Source organism: Sciurus vulgaris, assembly GCF_902686455.1.
Source record: "Sciurus vulgaris genome assembly, chromosome: 9".
Taxonomy (NCBI): Eukaryota; Metazoa; Chordata; class Mammalia; order Rodentia; family Sciuridae; genus Sciurus; species Sciurus vulgaris.
Window position 1 is genome coordinate 141,638,144 of NC_136469.1, and position 18,869 is coordinate 141,657,012.

The following is an 18,869-nucleotide window of genomic DNA, read 5'->3' on the forward strand; positions in this document are numbered from 1 at the left end:
GCCTCAGGATCAGCCCACCTGGACAGCCCTGCAGGCTGCAGCAGGGCAACTCCTGTCTCTCTCCCTGCCAAGCCTTTCTGAGAAGCCTGCATGGCAGTAGTCAACCCCAGAGCACAGCAGTCTGGAAAGCGAGACAGCCAGAGGCTGTGCACCCGATCGCCATTTCCTCACTCCTCTCTGTATGAGGGAAGGCTCTCTTCTGGGGCAGTCCCACCCCCAGGGTACACGTGGAACCCATTTGAGTTTTCTGCAGCTCCCAGAACTTTGTAAGCAAAATCAAGGATTCTGAACTTTCCTGACACGCGGGACTGCCTCCCATGACAAAGACAGTCCCATCCCAAAAGCCTCCAGAAATCGAGATGGTGAGCTAGCAAATGCTACACAGCAGGTGGGCATTAGGGCGCGACTGCCCTGGCCTCCCATGGGCAAGGCTGGCTCACCCCATCCTGTACTCAGATGTCAGGGCAAAGCCCACCTAGGGCCTGATGGCACTCAAGTGGAGCATCCAGGAGAGGAAATCTATCGACACACAGAGAAGACCAGTGGGTACAGGGGCTGGAGGGCTGCGAAGGGAGTGACTGAAAATGAGCAGGAGTCCTCGTGGGGACAACGCTGTTCTAAACTGTACTGGGAAAATGTGGCCCAACTCGTAATTTACTTTTTAAAATGAGGGGGGGAAAAGCTATGCCCAGTGGCTGCGCCTGCAATCTCCATGATTCAGGAGGCTGAGGTAGGAGGATTCCAAGTTCAAGGCCACTCTCAGCAACTTAGCAAGGCCCTAAGCAACTTAGTGAGAACCTGTCTCAAAATAAAAAATAAATGGCTGCAAATGTGACTTGGTTAAGTGCCCCTGGGCTCAATCCCTGGTGCCCAAATAGATTAAATTACATTAAAGGGAAAGCTATAGTCTTAATCCCAAAGCATCTGGTCTGCTTTCCATGCAGACTCCCTTGGAGCTCTGGGAAGGCCTATGGTCAGAGAGGGCAGGTCAGAGGCTCAGTTCCCAGTATGGGTCAGCCTAGCTGGGCTCAGGTGGTCTGAGGGCCTGCTCACTGACCAGTGCCTAAGATACCCTCAGGGACGGGGCAGGTCTCTGGAATCCCAGAGCAATGACAGAGGTAGCCTGGGTGTCCAATGTTGGGAGCTCAGGCCAGCCCTCCCCATTTCTGCACAGGACCCTGTGAGTGGCATCTCTGACAGATCTGTAGGCCCACACCAAAAGATAGAGCAGAGGCCTCTCCTCATGAGAGGTACCCTGGTTCCTTGAATATACTGAGGGCATGGGACGGGCCTCGTGCAGGCTGGCCTCAATGAGTCTGAAGCAGGTCATATACCTTTTCCAGCAAGTCTTGGTTTGTTCTGATGAGCAGCTGCTTCTCCTCCACCCACGTGGAATCCTGCAGGAAAGCAATGAACTAGTCACTGCCACGGGGGCAATGGTGGCTAATAAAACTCGCAGTGAGAAAAGTCACCTTCCAAGAAAAAAACCACACCTTCATGACCACATCCTCCTAACTCTTAAACCCAAGAAAGAGAAGCAGAAGGGAGTAAACCCTGCCCTCCCCATATTCGGCTCCCCATAGGCACATGTCCACCCTGCCAGATAGAGACGCTGCTCCACCCTGGGAGGCCAGCCCCTGCCCACGGACTTGCCACTCACACGGTCCTTCCATCACTAGCCCAGTCAGCGCCCACATGGGTGGGCCATGAGCACACAGCATGGAGTCAGTCCTGACTTACGGAATCCCCAGCCAGGCACAGAGCTGGTACTCAGCAGCATCAGGGGGAGGGAGTAAGAGAAGGTGAGGGAAGCCTTCCCCAGTTCCTCTTGGTCGCCAGTGGCTGGGTTGGGACTGGCAAGATCCCCTCCCAGCAGCCAGGCCCACCAGTTCTAGTATTCCAGGAAGCTAAGAAGCCAAGGCCCAACCCAGGGTCTGATCCCACGCACAAGGAATGTCCAGAAGAGGTCCTGGCTCCTCCTGGCTTCCTTGTACTTGATGTTCATCACCCTGCACCACCACTGGCCCTCAGGTAGGCGCAGGGTTGTGAGCTGTTCCCTTTGCCTTCTTATCCACGGCAGACTGTTCATAAAGATGGTGGAAGCTTCCCCTCCCATCTCCCTGCATACATTCCTTTGCAACGTGACTTTGCAGCTCCTCCCAACGAGAGGTAGGGCCTATTTCTCCAATCTTGAAGTTGGGCTTGGCTGTGACATGCCATGGCTGCTGGGATATTAGCAGATGTGTTGTAAGCAGAGGCATGGAAAGTGCTTGTGCAGGAGGCTTGCCCTCAGACCACTAGGTCAAAAAACCAGGTTTCCTCCTTGAGGCCACAGCTTGTACAATGGCAAGAAGAGAATGAGGCCATCTCAGGCCTTCTAGCCCCAGGCAATCCACCTGACAATTGCAGCATCAAGACTGAACCTAGGCAAGAACAACAGAACCAACAGCCAGCTCAGTCCAGCCCAAATTGTCAATCCACAGAACTGAAGTGAAAAAAACACACTTGCTGTCTTAAGTAAGTTTTGGGGTGGTTTATTCCACAGCAGTAGTGAACTGATACATTCTCCCACGCGTCAAGTGCAGGGCGTGGTGCAGCGCAAGAGCTCTGATGAACACTTGCTGCTTGAATGGTGGTCTGCGTTCCCTCCAGACCACCCTTTCCCTCCAGGCACCGACACACAGAACTGACCACAAACACAGGGTCCAACAGGTGGGAGGCCAAGTCAACCAGAACTTGTTACCATCTGGGCACTGGGTTCATTGCCTCACTCAGCAAAGAACAGGCACAGAGATAGCAAGCAAGGAGCAGGCTCACTGCAAAGCAACAGAGACAGACTTCTCCAGAGAGGACGGGCCCCAGAGCCAGGAGTCCAGTGGGGGAGTTTTGGCCTGTCCTCTTAAGGTTCTGGAATTTCCTCCTCTCCTTACCTCCTCCCCTGCCCACGCTCCTCACCATTACTGCCCCTCTGCCCACACGTCTGCTTTAGTTTCCTACTGGATCCCCACTTAGGGGCACAAGGAGGGGAGGGTCTGTCTGACTGGGTCCCTGCTGTGTCCATGAGCACTTTCATCAGGCAGAGTTGGCCTCATAGGAGACCTCTCCACGTTCCTCTGTTCTGGCCCCGCCCACTCCTCCCTCGCCACCTTGCCTGCTGCCTCCACCTTCCACGCCTCCCTCATTGTGATCAGGCAAGTTACCCACATGAGCTCAGACTGGTGGAGGGAAACTGGAGTCCATGGAAAGTCAGAGAGGAATTTGAGAACACCTCATCCCCTCCGACCTGGTTCCCTACTCTGGCTACTTCTGAATCTCCCTACTTCCTCTTACCCAGTGTGCTAAGTAGTCTCTCCTTGCCAAGTGGAAGGGAGTTCTCAAAAGAGCAGTCACAAGATAGTGGCCTCCATCACCAAATCCCTGAGGAGCCATGTGAAGCAGATGACTCTCTGTACATAGTGGGGCAGGGTTGCAGCGGGGTGGGTGGGGGCAGGATGCAAGCAGGAAGTCAAGTCTGTTCACATTAAGCCACCCAGAGGCTCTGGTTGTCTACAACCATGACAGAACCTCCTGACAGCATGGCCATCACACTGAGCTCTGGACCTGTGGCAGCTAACTTTAGACACCACCTCAGAGAGGCAGGGTTTCCATGCTGAGCCCTTTCAGGGTCTCCCCAACCCCCAGGCCCAGGCACTGCCTTTCTGTATCCTGCTGTCAACCAGGACATGCCTAATCCGCCTCATCCTAATCGAATCGAATCGAGAATGGGTTCTGAGGTGACTCTAATCTGAGCAGCACCAGTGCTGGGTTTTCTGTGATGCCTCACAGCAGGGACTCGTTGCTGGGAGGCCTGTGGGGGGTGGGGCCACAATAGATCAGTGGGTCTCAGGGCAGGCGCTGCACTTCACTCTCACCATCAAATCTTTGGATCCCCGCTCTGGTTTTAGAATTAACTCCTATTTTTGCAAATTTGGCAAATAAACAAAGGGAAGGCCAAGCCAGACTTTCATAAAAGGTGCTTTCATTTCTTTTTCCTTTTTTTAATTGGGCAGCACACTCTGGTTGGCTTCTGCTGGTGATCTGTCTCATCTTACAGGAGCCCTGCAGATACCGCCTCCACACACAGGTAGCCGCACGGACACCACCACAGGGACAGAAACACGAAGAGTCACCGGCACATGACCAAGTCCGCTCACCTGTCCCTTCTCAACCAGTAACTTCTCCAAGTCTTCAATTTTGGCCTGACACCTCAGCAGATCAGCCTGCAGCTGCTCCCGAGTCTGCAACAAAAGAGACCAAGAAGTGAGCAGTCCTCCTCACATGGGTGACAGAGGAGCTGCAATCCAGACAGAGCTCTGGGGACAGGCTTGGTTCCACGGTGCATACTCAAACGTGGCCTGGAGGCATGGGGCTTGGCTGCCAGTTGCCAACGCACCACAGTGAGGAACTGAAGGTCCTGAGAGCTGCCAGCTCTACATTCCCCTAGCTCACAGACAAGGAGATGGAAGCCAGGCACACCAGGGCCCAGCCCCAGCTCTCTGCCCAAGGCCAGCATCTGCCCTTCCAGCAGCCACCAGCCACCCAGGGCTTTCCTTCTTGCTCAGTTGCCTACTTGGGCCCTTCACCACCTACAGAAAGGGCTAGAAACCAAAATGCTTGCGGGGCCAGGCAGGCACATGAATACAGGAAGCTGACTGGGGCACCGAGGAATGGGGGCACTGTGGCAAACTGGAGGCAGTGACCTCCCCACCCCAGAGACTGCCACTCAGCTGCAGTCAATGCCACCTTGGACTGGGAGCCTGGTGTTGCAGCACGACCTGCTCTTTCAAGAGATGTTGGGAATCTGGAGTTCTCTGTGACATCTTTCACTTTCAAACGTGGGGAAGTAGAGACATTAAAAAAGAAAACACGAACAATTCGGCCAAATAAAGTCCAGCAGTCCACCTGCTCTGACCAAGGGGAGAAAGACTGAGCCTCACTGTGCACAAGAGGCTCCCCTCCTCGGTGGCCTCACTGCTCCCCCCTCCCCCTGCAGGGTCACTGCTCCTTCCCCAAAGGCCCTGGCCCCACTCTGAGGTGGCTGCTCCTACCACAGCTGCCATCCACAAGAGGCCTGCCAGATCACACCCAATTTCAGCAGGTCCCCACGACACCCCACACACACCTGCCTGGACTCCCAGCAGGTGCTCAGAGCACACTGAGCCTGAGAGGCCTGGTCACACCCCTCAGCTTTGCTGGTGACCATCTGGGCACCTTTGCATTTTCGGAGCCTCAGCCTCCTCATTCAGAAGGTGGGGTAGATTCCTCCCACCTCATGGGTCACTGAGGGAACAAAGGTCCTGGTATGGGCTCTCCAGGTGTTCCCCTCATTCAAAAGGGCAAACAAATCTTGATCTATGGGACTCCAAGGTGGGAGAAGGGCCAAGGGGAAGAAGTTTCTGGAAGGTGAGCTCAGTCCAGCACAAGGGACATGTCCCCTGGATGGAGGTGGAGAAAGGGCCCTTGTGCCTGTGGGTTAGGGAGCTCTCCACAGTGCTCCTCAGGGGTGAGATGGGGTCCCTGGTCTGCAGGGAGAAGAGTCTGAAGCCTACAGGACTGGTCAAGTCTGTGGCCTCATCTCTGGTCTTAAAAAGCACTCTACTGTGAGCGGAAGAGTTGACGTGCAAACAGGAGCGTGTCTGGAAACTCAAGGCTCCTGAGCTTGTGCTGCCTCGCTGAGGAACACTGCCACAATGAGACCTTGCCATGAGTTCCCCATCGTCCCCAGAATCTCCTCTATGGAAGGGACATGCAGGACCCAGCCCTGCCCAGCCTGAGGCCACCACACTTACCCGGGCTTCCCGCTCAGCGTCCAGCGTGCCTCCCACCTGCTCCTGAAGCAGGGCGTAGGCCCGCTGCAGGGCCTGGTACTCCCGGGTCAGCTGGCAGAACCGTAGGTCAGCTTCTTCTCTGGTCGTGGTCTTAACACAATGAAGAAGAAAAATTACTCAACATGCGACATCGTGTAGCTTTGAGCACCATAGTTGACTCATGAAATCCTACTCCAGATCTCACAGCTTCTGCCCGGGGTGCTCAGAGCTGGTCACTGCCAGGAAGCAATGAGGGCCCCATTGTGGAAGGTCGCTGCTTCACCATCAGCCTCTCTAAGAGCTCCCTGGCCCTGGGAACCCCTGAGTGGTGTGCAGGCAGGTCAGAAGGGTGCCACACACAGAGCTGGTCACTCATTCCTGGAGGGCGCTTCCTCTGCTCCACCCCTCCTGGGATCCCTCCTAGGGAGATAGCCATGAGCACACAAACGTGCAGACAACCAGGCAGCATCGGAGTGCCATTCACAGTTGTGCAGAACTGGAAAACACACTGGGCCACAATCAGGGCGCGCTAAACACAAGGCATGCATCTACATGCAAAGCCCCGCAGGGCCACAGAGAGGGTGACACTGAGTCACATATTTCAATGCTGAAAGAGTTCTGTCACTATCACTGACTGGACAGAGCCAGTCATAAAGCCCTGGTCTGGTTGCTTCTATTTAAGTTAATGGGACAGGATGTAAAAATGAAACTCAGTGTTGGGACAAAGGCACACGGCCTAAACAAAGTCACCCAGACACCCACACAGGACACACCACAGTGTCCATGTGAACCACAGTGTCTCTGGCACAGCCAGCCCACCCCCAAACCACAGCTGGCACTTGCGGCTGAGGATGATGAGCGAATGGGGAGGACCATGTCTTCCTCCCAGCAAGAGAAGGGGCATCACTTGGAGAGGTGACAGGTATCTTCTGAAGTTTTGATTCGAAGTGGCAGAGCAAAGAGGAGGGCTCCCTGAGGACAGATGTGCCAGCGCACACAGCTCACAGCAAGTTCTCCTGTGGCCAAATGGCATAAGTGAGCCTGGAAGTCCTAGTAGAAGGGACTTCACAGGAAAGGCCACCAGGAGGGGCAAGGAGTCTGTGGGAGACAGCTGCCTGGAGTCTGCGTTTGGGGGCCAGGAGGAGTGGGCATTCCCAGTGGGAGCAACTTTGAAAACTCAGGGAAGCCACTATGAGACAGGCGGCAGCTACCTGCCCCAGTTGAGGGCATCGCTCTGGTGACAAGCTACCCAGGGGTGTCTGCTCAAACCCTTCTCCCCAGGCCCCTGCCTGGGCTTGGGACAAAATCCGACAGAAGTTGCAGGGAAGAGAGATGGAAGGGAGAGGGAGGGAGTGCAGCCAGGCTGGCGTAGCCCGGCAGAGGAGGGAAGCCCACGCTGAAGGGAGTCTGGGGTAGAAGAGCCACTGGATGCCACTACTCTTGCCACCGAAGGCCCAGGAAGCCATGGGGTCTGCCAAGACCGCACAGTCTCCTGAGGGGCTCAGCTGGAGGGGAGGGAAGGCTCTGCATGGAGGCTGCGGATCTGTGTGTGCACAGGTGGGGGACATCAGGGCTCCACTTCCCCTTTATGCCCTGGGGGTCACTGCGGTTTCTCCCTCCATGATGCTTTCTCTTTTGTCCCAAAGGTGAGTCATCGCTTCCTGAGGTGGGTGTGGGTGCGTGTGTGGTGGGGGGACAGGACCTGACAGCACTTCTCACTATAAGGGGGAGCACGCCAGGGTGACACAGTCCAGCATAGGTGGGCCCTGGCAGCTGGAGTCCTTGGTGAGATCAGCGCTGGGGAAATGAAGGGCTGCCCCGCGGCCACTCATGGCGGTGTCCCCTTGGGGGGCAGAGGGACCTCCTTCCCTTGGTCCCGTGGATTTGATAATGCATAGTGAACGGTGGCCTGGGGCTTAAGCTCCAGGCGAGTGAGCAGTGAGCATCAAGGTGGGAAGTCTGCACGTGCTGCTGCCCGCTTACGTCTTCCAAGTCCTCCTCGGGTGTGGCTGGGGTCCTGTCCGTCCTGTCTGTGTTGTAGGAGGTCTCTGACAATGTTTCTGAGTCCACGGACTCCTCATCAAATCCAAAAAATGTCTCCACAACATGCTTCTGCAAGAGGCAATTTGCAAAAAGTTAGCAGGAACAGAGGGAGGGTCACCCCTAATCCCACTCTCATGCCAGTGCATCTGGCCACTAGGGTATCCCTAGGTGTGGCCGATGGGCTTCATAACTGATAAGGTGGGAAAGAGGGTTGCCAGGCTGTTGCAGTGCTGACCAAAACCTCTCTGAGCCTCAGTTCCTTCTCTATTGCATGGAAGAGAACCCACTCCCTGGGTCATGGGTGCCTGGCTCCAGGACACTTGACAACACCATGCAACACCATGCTGTGGTGCTCAGCCGGGTGTGGGCCAAGGGAGAGGTCTGGTCCAAGAGTCAAGCATCTGTGCAGGAATGACAACACCAGCAGCAGCAGGTGCAGTGGTGGAGCAGGGCCTGGCCAGCTCTCCCTAGGCTGTGCTGAGACCATTCCCTTAACTGTTCGTTACAGACAACTCAGAAGGTTTACAGTCAGGGCAGCGTGATGGCCCTCACACACTGTCACGCAGAGTCAGGCGGCGCCAAGGCTCTGTGTGCCACCTCTGGTTTACCCTGCCCACAACCCCTTCCCTGCTCCCAAGAGCACAGGACACGGAGCCTGATTCACCCATTCAGCAGGATGAGCAGCTGCCATGGGCCAGACATGTCAGGCTGGGGGGACTCCTGTCCATAATCAGGCAGGGTCCCTGCCTCCAGGAGCTTCCGTCCAGAGACATTAACCAGTCATCCCCTGATCCATGCCTTGTAGGGACACTGCTTTCTACTCCCAAATAGCCTGGGAAGGACTTCCATTTGTTTTTGTGATCAACAAATGTGTTTCAAGAACCTAAAAAAGGAACTGTAACTGTGCCCTGAACACCAACGTCCCCGGACCCAGGGTGCTCCCGCCTACGGGCTTTGGCCAACACCGCAGCACATTCCCACACTGGGGAAACGGCCGCAGCTCCACAACTGAGGCCGTGAGGACTGGTTCAGACGGCAGGGCAGGAGACAGGAGGGCCACCCCGCCACCGCATGGCAGGGTGTCTAAAGCAGCTCCGCAGGAGGGTCCAGCACACACACCCAGAATACCCCACCTTTGGCATGGGTCCTTCTGCCCATTGCCTCCACCTCACACCCACTTCCTGGTTTGCGCTGCGGCATGTGCCTGCTCTGGACTCCAGACCTGGAGAGGGTGCAGGCCGCGTAGGTGACCCACGCGGCTCCCCACGCCCGCTCCCCATACCTTTACCTGTGTCCAGCAGTGGCAGCAGCGTCTTCTGGCTGCTCAGGCTCCAAGCCCAGAGGGCCTCAGCTCTTCCCACACCCCCACATCCATCTGCTCTTGGGGAGAAGCCCTGTGGCCTGCCTTCCCGCCTCTCGCTCCCTCTAGCAGCCAGCACCTCCATCTTGGCCCAAGCCTCTGCCAGCTCCCACGGTAACATTAAAACCCCTCCCGTGTTCTCCCTGCTCCTTTCTGCCCCTGTCCCTCAACCTAGCAGGCAGAGTGACTATCATGAAACAAAGGTGTCACACGGGTCTTGTGCTTAGAAACCCCTTTTGGTAGCTCCATCACTCCTGAATGAGGTCAGGGTTCCCGTGATGGTACAGGTGGCCTGCATGATTGGTCTTGTCCTCTCTCCTCCATTGCTCTACCCAACCATACTCTCAGCACTCTCCTGCACCTTACATAGGCCTACCACAGGGCCTTTGCATGGCCAAGATAGTCTTTCCCCAGAATCCGTATGCTTCTCTCTCTCCCTCTCTCCTGTTGGCTCTTTGGCACAAGTACAATTACATCAAAAAGGCCTCCCTGGGTTGGGGTTGTGGCTCAGTGGTAGAGCACTCACCTCGCAAGTGTGAGGCACTGGGTTCGATTCTCAGCACCGCATATAACTAAATAAAGGTTCATTAACAACAAAATAAATTTTTTTTTAAAAATGGCCTCCCTGACCACCAGGTCCACATCCCTACCAACCACCACACCCCAGCCTCCTACCTCCTGCCTCTATTTCCCCTACGGCTGTTACCACCTGCCGTAAGATTTATTTTGCCTACCTGTACATTTCTTTGCTTCCCCTCTGGCATGGAGGCCGCATGGAGAAGGGATTAGGCCCTTTCGTCCCCTCGACAGTCAGGGCCCCTCACAGGGAACAGTGCTTGTTCAGTGAGAATGCTCAGCCCATCTCTGTTACTGCACTCAAAGCCAAACGGCTTGTTTATCCTCAAACGGTTCTCGGTTTGCACGTGACACTCTCTCCACTCTTCAGGCAGCCAGCACCAACTGGGCAGCCACCGGTGCCGCATCCCAAGTGACCAGACAGGTAGGAAGGAAGCCTGTCAGGCTCCACCAACTCCAACTGGCATTCCTCTCCGAGGAAGGCTGCAGACCACCATGTATTCAAACCTCCCCTCCAGATACAACCCCCGCCCAACTGCAGCATCAGAAGCTCCCGGACCTTCTAGACAGAGGCGGCAGTGACGTCCAGTGGGGCAAGGGCACCTGCGCAGCACTTGAAGCTCCTCTGCACACACGGCAGCCCCGAGCTCCCGGTTCCTCGCTTCTCCTGGGGCCGCTGGCTGACTCGATTCTTGTAAACAAGGCTAACTGCCAGGCCTCCGGGGACCGGGCTGCTCGTTGTGCTAACAGGTGGCAGTGGTGCAGGGAGGGGCCCAGGCAGCATGAAGCTGCACAACTCCACGGGACTAGGACACAGGGCCAGCTGTGACCACCCACTGTGGCACTGTGGCCAGCTGTGGGCTCTCCCCAGGATGATCTGCTTTTATAAACCCATGGGCTGCTAGTTAAGTACTCCCTTACCAAGGCCCATTAATGGTATTAACCACCAAGACCCTGTGCCAACCTGGGCTCAGGTAGAGCTGCCCTAGCCAATGGCCCAAGTGGGGACCCCTACATAACAATGCCCCAGAGATCAAGTCTCAACGAACTACCACCCTGAGGGGAGCAGGCAGCCATCCACGGAAAGAAAACCCAGTGCTCATGGCCAGTCCCTGTGGCCCTGTGACAGTGGAGATGAGCCTGGGACACCACAGTCCACATTGTTTCCATAGCAATGAGAAGCGAGGCTGGGTCATGCCCAGGCTGGGGTGGTCTGTCTCTGTCCCTACATGATCAGGTGGCGGGAAGCCTGGAAGCACCAAGTCTATTTGTGCCATCTCAAGACAGAGAAAAAGACCCTCGTGTGCAAGTGAACCCAGTGGCCGTCATCTCTGAAGACCGTGCAACTCATTTTACGATGTTTTTTCCAAATATACAGGAAATAATGCAATGCCTGCTTCCTGAGAGGCCCAGGAGACCCCCCCAAAACACTGCCTCCTCACATGCCTGGTAGAGTGAACTTTTAAAAAAGGCCAAAGCAGGGAGTGGTGGTCACCCCTATAATCGCAGCAATTCAGGAGGCTGAGGCAGAAGGATCACAAGTTCAAAGCCGGCCTCAGCAATTCAGTGTGATCCTAAGCAACTCAGTGAGACCCTGTCTCTAAATAAAATATAAAAAGAACTGGGGATGTGGCTCAGCAGTTAAGCACCCTGCATTCGATCCCTGGTACCGAATAAACAAACAAATATTTTAAAGGCCAAGAGTGAAAGAGACTGTCACGTTTTCTGCATCTGGATTATTCTAAAAGCCCCTGAGCACTCCTCAGATCCTTCAGGGACAGACCCCTCTGCTTGCTCACTCTAAAGGTACATGTCACATCCAAAAGGCTCACCCTTACCCTTCCCTTCTCCTTACAACCAACGGCACACCTGGCTAACTTCTTTCCACAAACTAATTCAGGCTTTAAAGTGTAGCTATGGCCAAAGCAAACCCTTCTTCTTCCTGGACACCTGACACCCAGGTGCTCACACTCAGCAGGTGGAATGGGACAGGGATGAAGTGAGATGCCCACAACAGACAACCCCTCCACAGGATCCGGCCCCTCCCAGCCCCTCTCCCTGTCTCCTCCTAGATCTCTCACAGAACCGCCTGGAACCCCTGGGGGTTTGGGTCACAGCTGGGGACTGTCACGGAAGCTCCCCTCTCTGCCTGCAGCCAGCTGCTTACCTTCATGCTTATAGGTCATCTCCTGGCAGCCAGAGAAGTACAGGCACACCAGGGCACAGAGGCAGAGGAAGAAGGAGAAGTATAGCACGAACAGGACGTACTCCATGGTGGCCAGAGGCTGCTGGGCACGCCGTGGGACTGGCTCAGCCAAAGGCCACACTGTCAGCGTCCGCCTGCAGGCCCTTCAGCCCTAGGAAAGGCGCGATCCTCCCCAGAGCCCTCTCCTCTCCTCACGTGCCTGTCTCGTGTCCCCAAGGCTTCTGCAGAATCCGAGGACAAGAACGCCCGGGAGGAGCACCCTGGGTAAGAAGGATGTCTGAGCTGGTGCAGGGCCCAGAGTCCTTGGGGGACTTTCCTCACAGAGCCCAGAGCTGTCATCAAGAGCACTGCATAGTCCCCAGGTACAGCAGCAGCAACGGCAACACACCTCCACAGGGCAAGGACACAGTGCCAGAGAGCCTTCCCCCTCACACTAGAGCCCCACACGTAGCGGCGCCTCTTCCTTGCGTGCTTGGGAGAGAAATCTGAGCAGCCACCACCACCCCCACGTGCACCCCAGATGTGCACCTACCCCCCGGCTTCCCTGTAGTCACCTCCACGACATTCATTTTTCCATCTGGATAGACTAAAGCAAACCACTGTCAGGGAAACTGAACTCTTGAACCAGAAAGAAGTCCTCGGGTGCCCTGTCCAGGGATGCCCAGAACTGTCCTGCACTTCTTGGAGAAGAAAGCCTCACTGGACATGATGTCAAAGGCAAAGACACTCATGTTGGAAAAGTGGAGAGCATTACATAAGAAAGTCAAACTCCTACGTCGACAGATACCAAAGTGCAGGAAGGCAACGCTGAATTCACAAGGGACACACGGCTGAGTTCGCAGAGCTACCTCAACCCCGGTATTGCACGATGCTCCGCTCCTTTTAAAACGTGCCGACGGACCACGTTCCTCATCAGTGCTGACCAGCCCTGTGCCTCACCTTCCCAGGGAGATGCCATCCAGCCAGGGTTGGGCCTGGGTCAGTGACGGGCCTGTGACCAATGCCAGCCCTGGGACCTCTGCTGGAACCGGGAGAGACACCCTCCTACTGCAGGGGTTGCTCGGCAGGTATGAGGCAAGCCTGATGCTAGTGGAGCCATTTGGGTCTCTACATGGACACAGCCTTTGAGGAAGAAGCCAGTCCAGAGAAAAGCAGAGGTGACAGAGAGGTGGGGCACATGGACTCAGCCAAGCCTGAAGCAGCCCCACCCAGATGTATCAGCGACCTCAGTTTCTTTCTTTGTTTAAGAGACTGCATTTTTGACACTAGAAACAACAACAAATAAACACACTGGCTATTGGGAAAGAGGGACTTAATCCTAGCAAGCAAGTCTTCTGAAAAACTGTCTGGCTAAACTTAAAGGCTAATTTTCACACCTGGATCCTCAAGAGAAGCCAAGGACAGTCTTTGTCCTGCAGCTCACTGGGTGCAACGGCTGCCTGGGCCTCAGAGATTCTTAGTCTGCAGAAACCATGAGATACATAGAGTTGATCTGGTTCCTGAACCTACTCAGGCTCCCTACTTAGGCTGCTAAAAGGCTCCATGCCTGTCACCTGACGGTTCTACAGTACCCAAGTCAGAGAGTCCCCAGAGAATGGCTAGAGAGACAGGGGACAGGAGGACAGAGAACCACCCTTCGGCCTCACTGCTTAGCCAGCTAGGTGTAGCCTCAGGCCCTGAGCCCACTCAGAGGAGGTAGGAAGTCCAAGGACACCCTCTGCTTTTTCCCAGTACTAGTCCCCCTGGAGACCCAGACGTCAGATGGTGCTGGCTCCAGTCCTGCTCCTACAGCTGCTAGGCAGACCATGTGGGCCCGACACAGCTTCTGACGGCCCCCACCACTCCCTCCCTCAGCCCCAGCATCCTCAGAGCCCCAGGGAAGCAGACACAGAGAGGGACAGTGACAAGATGTGGCAGCATACACGGGGCAGAAGGAGCAGGGAGCTGAGAAAGCTCAGAGCAGTGGCAGCTAGCCCAGCTGGACGTGGGACTGTGGGGCCCAGTCTCAAAGGAGCCAGGAACAGCAAGCAGGGGAGGTGAACAGCGCTGGCCTGTGCGGAGGAAGAGATGAGGTGGTATGGAGAGGGCAGGAACTGGCCCAGGTATGCAGGGGGCCTGCGGCCCAGAGAAAAGGAGAGGGAGCCTTCAGGGTCTGACTGGTGCCTGTCCTTGTTCTCACAGCTCTGGAGGTGGTGGGGAGATTCTGGGAGCAGGGTTGCCACCAGGGAGCTCCTGCAGTGGTCACAGAAAGGGGACAGAGTCTGAATCAGGCCCTGAGAAAGCAAGTGGCCTGGACGGATATGACTGCGATCTGGAGCCTTTGCTCCAATCTTCTCCCCACAGGGCCTGGGGTCCCCTCCTGACACCAGGCAGAGGACAGAAGCCTGCAGGCCCCGCTTTCACCACAGCTCCTTGCAGAAGCTGGGACTCACCACCCTGCTCTCCCCAGCACTGGGCTTCCTGCCCTGTTTCAGTGAATGACCTAGAATCAGCAGAATCTCCCATCTTCCAGAGTCTTCAGATGGGGTCTGAAGGACACACAGTCTTTGGCTACTCCAGACAAGGTGCCTTTGGCAGCTATGTGGCCAGGTCAGGCTTCTGAGCCCTGCTCCCCCAAGGCTGGCTCTACTCTTCTCTTGCTGCCTAGTAACCTGCAAGCTTCCATGGGGACCAGAACAGTGCAGACCATGTGGGCACTGGTGCTAAGTACGGGGTGTGGCCTAGGACACAGCCCCTGCTCCTCACAGGTGTCCTAATGTCCTGTCTCCAGGACCCACTCAGGCCCACCTTGCCCCCAGGGCTTTACCAAAGGACCTCCCAGCAGGGAGGACACAGAGCAGTCCCAGAGGGGCTTCATACTTCTGATGGGAGTCCAGACACCCACCTGGTGGGTTGGCAGGAAGTCCTGCCACCCGCTTCCTCTCATTGCTAAGAAATGCATGGGCTGAGACCTGATGGTTGTTGTGAAGCAGGGACCCCATGTCAAGGATGCAACTGAGACACAAGAACAAGCCCTTCCAGCTGAGGGTCACAGTGTCGACAGGGGGATGTAGAACACCTGAGAGTCACCACTCTGACCCTCAGGAACACAGTGCTGTGCTGGCAGCTGCAAGTACCTGGATACACAGGTGTGACGAGCCCCCGTGAGCTCCTCAGCTGCCCACAGAGCGGGGAGGGACCATCAGGAATAAGGCCAGCTGCAAACACTTTCACATGGGGAAGAAAGACACATGCCCACTATGGCCAATGCCAGGCACCCCGCACAGGCAGAGGTGCCTGCAGCCTGCTTCTGTCCTCCCATCTGCAAGGCAGCAGACTGGCCTCAGGCATCACTGGACCTCATGGACATGGCTATTCCAGGGACGCAGGTTCTGAGAGTCTGAACACCTAACCAATGCCACATTGTCCATGGCTGCAGCTGCCCCATCCCCCGCCGCTTGGAGCCATCTGAGACCCCAACCTGGCTTTCGCCTGAGGCCTGTGAGCCACCAGCACCCCTGTTAAGCACCTGTCAGATGCTGGGGGCTCGACTAAGCTGTGGCTTCTGTACCTGTGGCACAGCTCACTGTCTGGGTGGGGACCCTGCTGTCAGGCCTCCTGTAGAGCAAGCCCCTCCCCACACTTAGGACCTCCTCCTACAACCCTGACTGGGGCTAATGTGAGCTGCGTTCAAGCAGCAAGCTCTTGGGCAGACAGTCATAGTCCTGACCTGGGGGACTTCCAAGCTGGTGAGACTCCGAGAGAGTCAGGGTCCTCAGGGATGCAAAGGCTTCCAGGAAGATGAGGGCTGGCATCCAGGACTCTCCTCTGGCCCCATCACCCACAAACCAGGGCACGGGCATGACACTGGAGGAGGTCTCCTGCAGGGGTTAGTTGCAGAGTCCAGGGAGGTTCACAAAGCTCCTTCTGAAAGAGCCTCAGAGGGCAGGAATGGTACTATCAGCCCTCTGGAAATCTCTGTAGTAGTCTGAAGTGAAATCCCTGGCAAAGGGGGAAAGTACTTGGAAGCATAAAGGACAGAAAGCAAGGGAGCCACTGACAGGGGAAACCTACTGAATGAATGCCTGCAGCCTGTAGGAGAAGGAGGGCAGCCCGGGGAGATTACTAAGCATGCTCAGGACCTGAGAGATCCGAAGGTCCATTCCATCAGCCCCTCCCAAGCTGGGAGTGAGCAGGAGAACAGGGAATGCCCTGCATTGAATCTTGAAGAGAAGCGACGGTGCTGGTAGGCCCAGGAGCAAGCAAGACCCTGAGCCAGCTTGGAAAACTTTCCATGCAGATTCCCAAATGCAGCCTTCTAGGAACATGAGTCTCTCCATTAACATGACCACATATCCCCATTCTTCTGGACAGTCCAGCATCCAAAGACAAATGCCTTTTCCAGTAAAGGCAATGCACTTATTCAGCCAACAACTACTTAGGGCCACCTGCTCTATGTCATACAGTGAACAAGACATGGAGGGCAGGAAAGGCAGCCCCTGCCCCTGCCTGCCGGGCACATGGGTGTAGCAAAGCATGCTTCGCTTCTAACCCTCTGTAAATTTATCTTCCCATCAGAGCATTCCGAAATCAGGAAAAGGGGGAAAAGAAACCTTTTATATTCCAGGCATTCTGGTTTAGGTTGAGTACCCCTCATCTGAAATGCTAGGAATCAAAAGTGTTTCAAATTTCAGTTTTTGAGATTTTAGAATATTTGTATATTCCAGAAATCTACACTGGGCACTGTGTGCAGCAGGGGGCGCACTGCCCCACTCAAAGTTGCGTTTCTCACCATCAAACCCACATTCCACGCACCAGGAATCTATCCAAGAGAACAATTCAGACTACAAGTGACAGCTTTCTGCACAAAAGGACTTTGCTTTGGGGACATTTATAGAATCAGAAAGTCTAACACTAGGGTAAAGGGTAGCTAAATAATTTGCATAGTCCCTTTGTAAAATGTTCAGCAGTCAGAGAATACAACAGAACAGGCCCAGAGGCTGGCATGGCCACAACAGCTACCGCAGCTATCCTAACCCAAGGCTCTGGACTCAAGCAAACCCCAGCAGCTAATGGAGACAAATGCTCGGCTCGTCTACTCAAAGGATCACGTAGCCATAGAAGTCCATGTGCACGATGGCCATGTGTAATGTGGACAAGTACTCATAGGACAATGTTATAACTCAAAATCCGGGAAATGAAAGAGTGTTCCATGCCAGGTGTGGTGGCACACTCCTGTAATCCCAGCAGCTCAGGAGGCTGAGGCAGGACGATCACGAGTTCAAAGCCAGCCTCAGCAACTTAGTGAGGCCCTAAGCAACTCAGTGAGACCCTGTGTCTAAATAAAATATTAAAAGGGCTGGGGATGTGGCTCAGTGGTTAAGTGTCCCTGGGTTCAATCCACGGTACCAAAAAAAGAAAAAAAAAAAAAAAAGAGTGTTCCACAGCTGCAGCTGGGGGAACACACTGGATGCCAACAGCCTACAAGGGGCATGTCACTGTTCACCTCCCAGGGTTCTGTAGCACACTTAAGTTATTTCCACTGTAAAATACACATTTGAAGATAACAAGCTCTACCCAAAGCACTACCCACTGCTGAGTGTCTAAGGCCAGCATGTAGAGACTGCACCTTGGCCAGCTTTGGTAGTGGATGTTGGTGTTTGGTGGTGGTAGACCTTGGAGTCCCAGACTTGCATTTGAATCCGGCCTTCTAAATCTACCATTTCTCTTTGAATTGTTTCCACATTTAATATCTGTATGTCTCCTGAAACTATGAAATGGGAATACCACACAAGCCTCACACATAGCAAGCCTTCAACGAACTCTGCCTACCTTCTGCCTGCAGCACTAATCTTCATGCACTTTATTGGCAGCCAGGGGGCAGCAGTGGGTCAGACTGGGCTCAGATATTTTATTTGTCCTACAGCACAGCAGACTTATACCAACATTTAAAATCCTGAGATTTTACATAAAGCAAAGCGTTATGGATTATGTCCCCCCTAAAAAGGATATGTTGAGGGCATAGCCCTGGCACTGCAGAATGGAAACAGGGTCAATGCAGTTGTAATTATGAAATTAACATCAGACCACGTTGATTTAATAGGAAGGTAGGTTCCTAATCCACTGACATCCTCATAACCACTGCCACGTGAAGACACGGAGACCCATATGGAGACAGTCACACGGGGACAAGGGCAGAGTTAGGGTGGCACAGCTGCTGGCCAAGGGAGCCAAAGGCTGCCAGGAAACCACCAGAAGTTGGGAGAGGCACTGAATGGGAAGGACTATGTACTTTAGAGGGAGGAAGTGTGGTCCTCCTCACACCTGGATGAGACCTCTGCCCTCTAGGACAAAACATTTCTGTCATTCTGAGACATCCATTTTGTGACTGTTAAGATAGCCCCAGGATACTAACATATAACACTTCTCTTCAAAGACTGGAAAGCCCGACCTGCCTGGCCCATCTTCTTATAGCAACCAGTATTCTGGGCCCAGTTAGGCACAGTCCCTACCACCTGGACTCCAAGGCCACAGGTTCTTGCCATCACTATCATATCTGCACAGCTGTTGGCCTAACAGACGAGAAAATGTCTCTGCAATCATATCTCTATCAAAGACAAAGCAGGCAGTGCTCCTGGTTCAGTGAAAGGGAGAGGAAGCCCATGTTTTTGTGGTGACAGGTTCACAGGTTCAAGTGTAATTGATGCTTTTTTATTTATTATTATTATTTTTTTTTGGACTCACTCCAGGCTTACAACCCAGCTTGGCCTGTTGGCCTTTGAGTTTCACAAGCCTTGCTCAGCGCTCCCTTTACCACAGCACTTGGACACTATCACTATGAGAAGGCAGAACCATATTT

The 18,869-nt window shown here is 54.6% G+C and overlaps 1 protein-coding gene across 6 annotated transcripts in view; it reads right to left on the reverse strand.

Annotated features, from left to right (window-relative positions):
* Positions 1-18,869, reverse strand: part of JAKMIP1 (janus kinase and microtubule interacting protein 1) — a 130,214-nt gene that overhangs the window by 24,087 nt on the left and 87,258 nt on the right. For all 6 annotated transcript variants that reach the window (XM_079154335.1, XM_079154339.1, XM_079154338.1 and 3 more), the window contains exons 9-12: positions 7,830-7,958; positions 5,829-5,957; positions 4,194-4,277; positions 1,335-1,397 (exon numbers count right to left, since the gene is read on the reverse strand). In XM_079154335.1, coding sequence (XP_079010461.1) covers positions 1,335-1,397; positions 4,194-4,277; positions 5,829-5,957; positions 7,830-7,958 — 405 coding nt within the window. The remainder of the gene's footprint in view (positions 1-1,334; positions 1,398-4,193; positions 4,278-5,828; positions 5,958-7,829; positions 7,959-18,869) is intronic.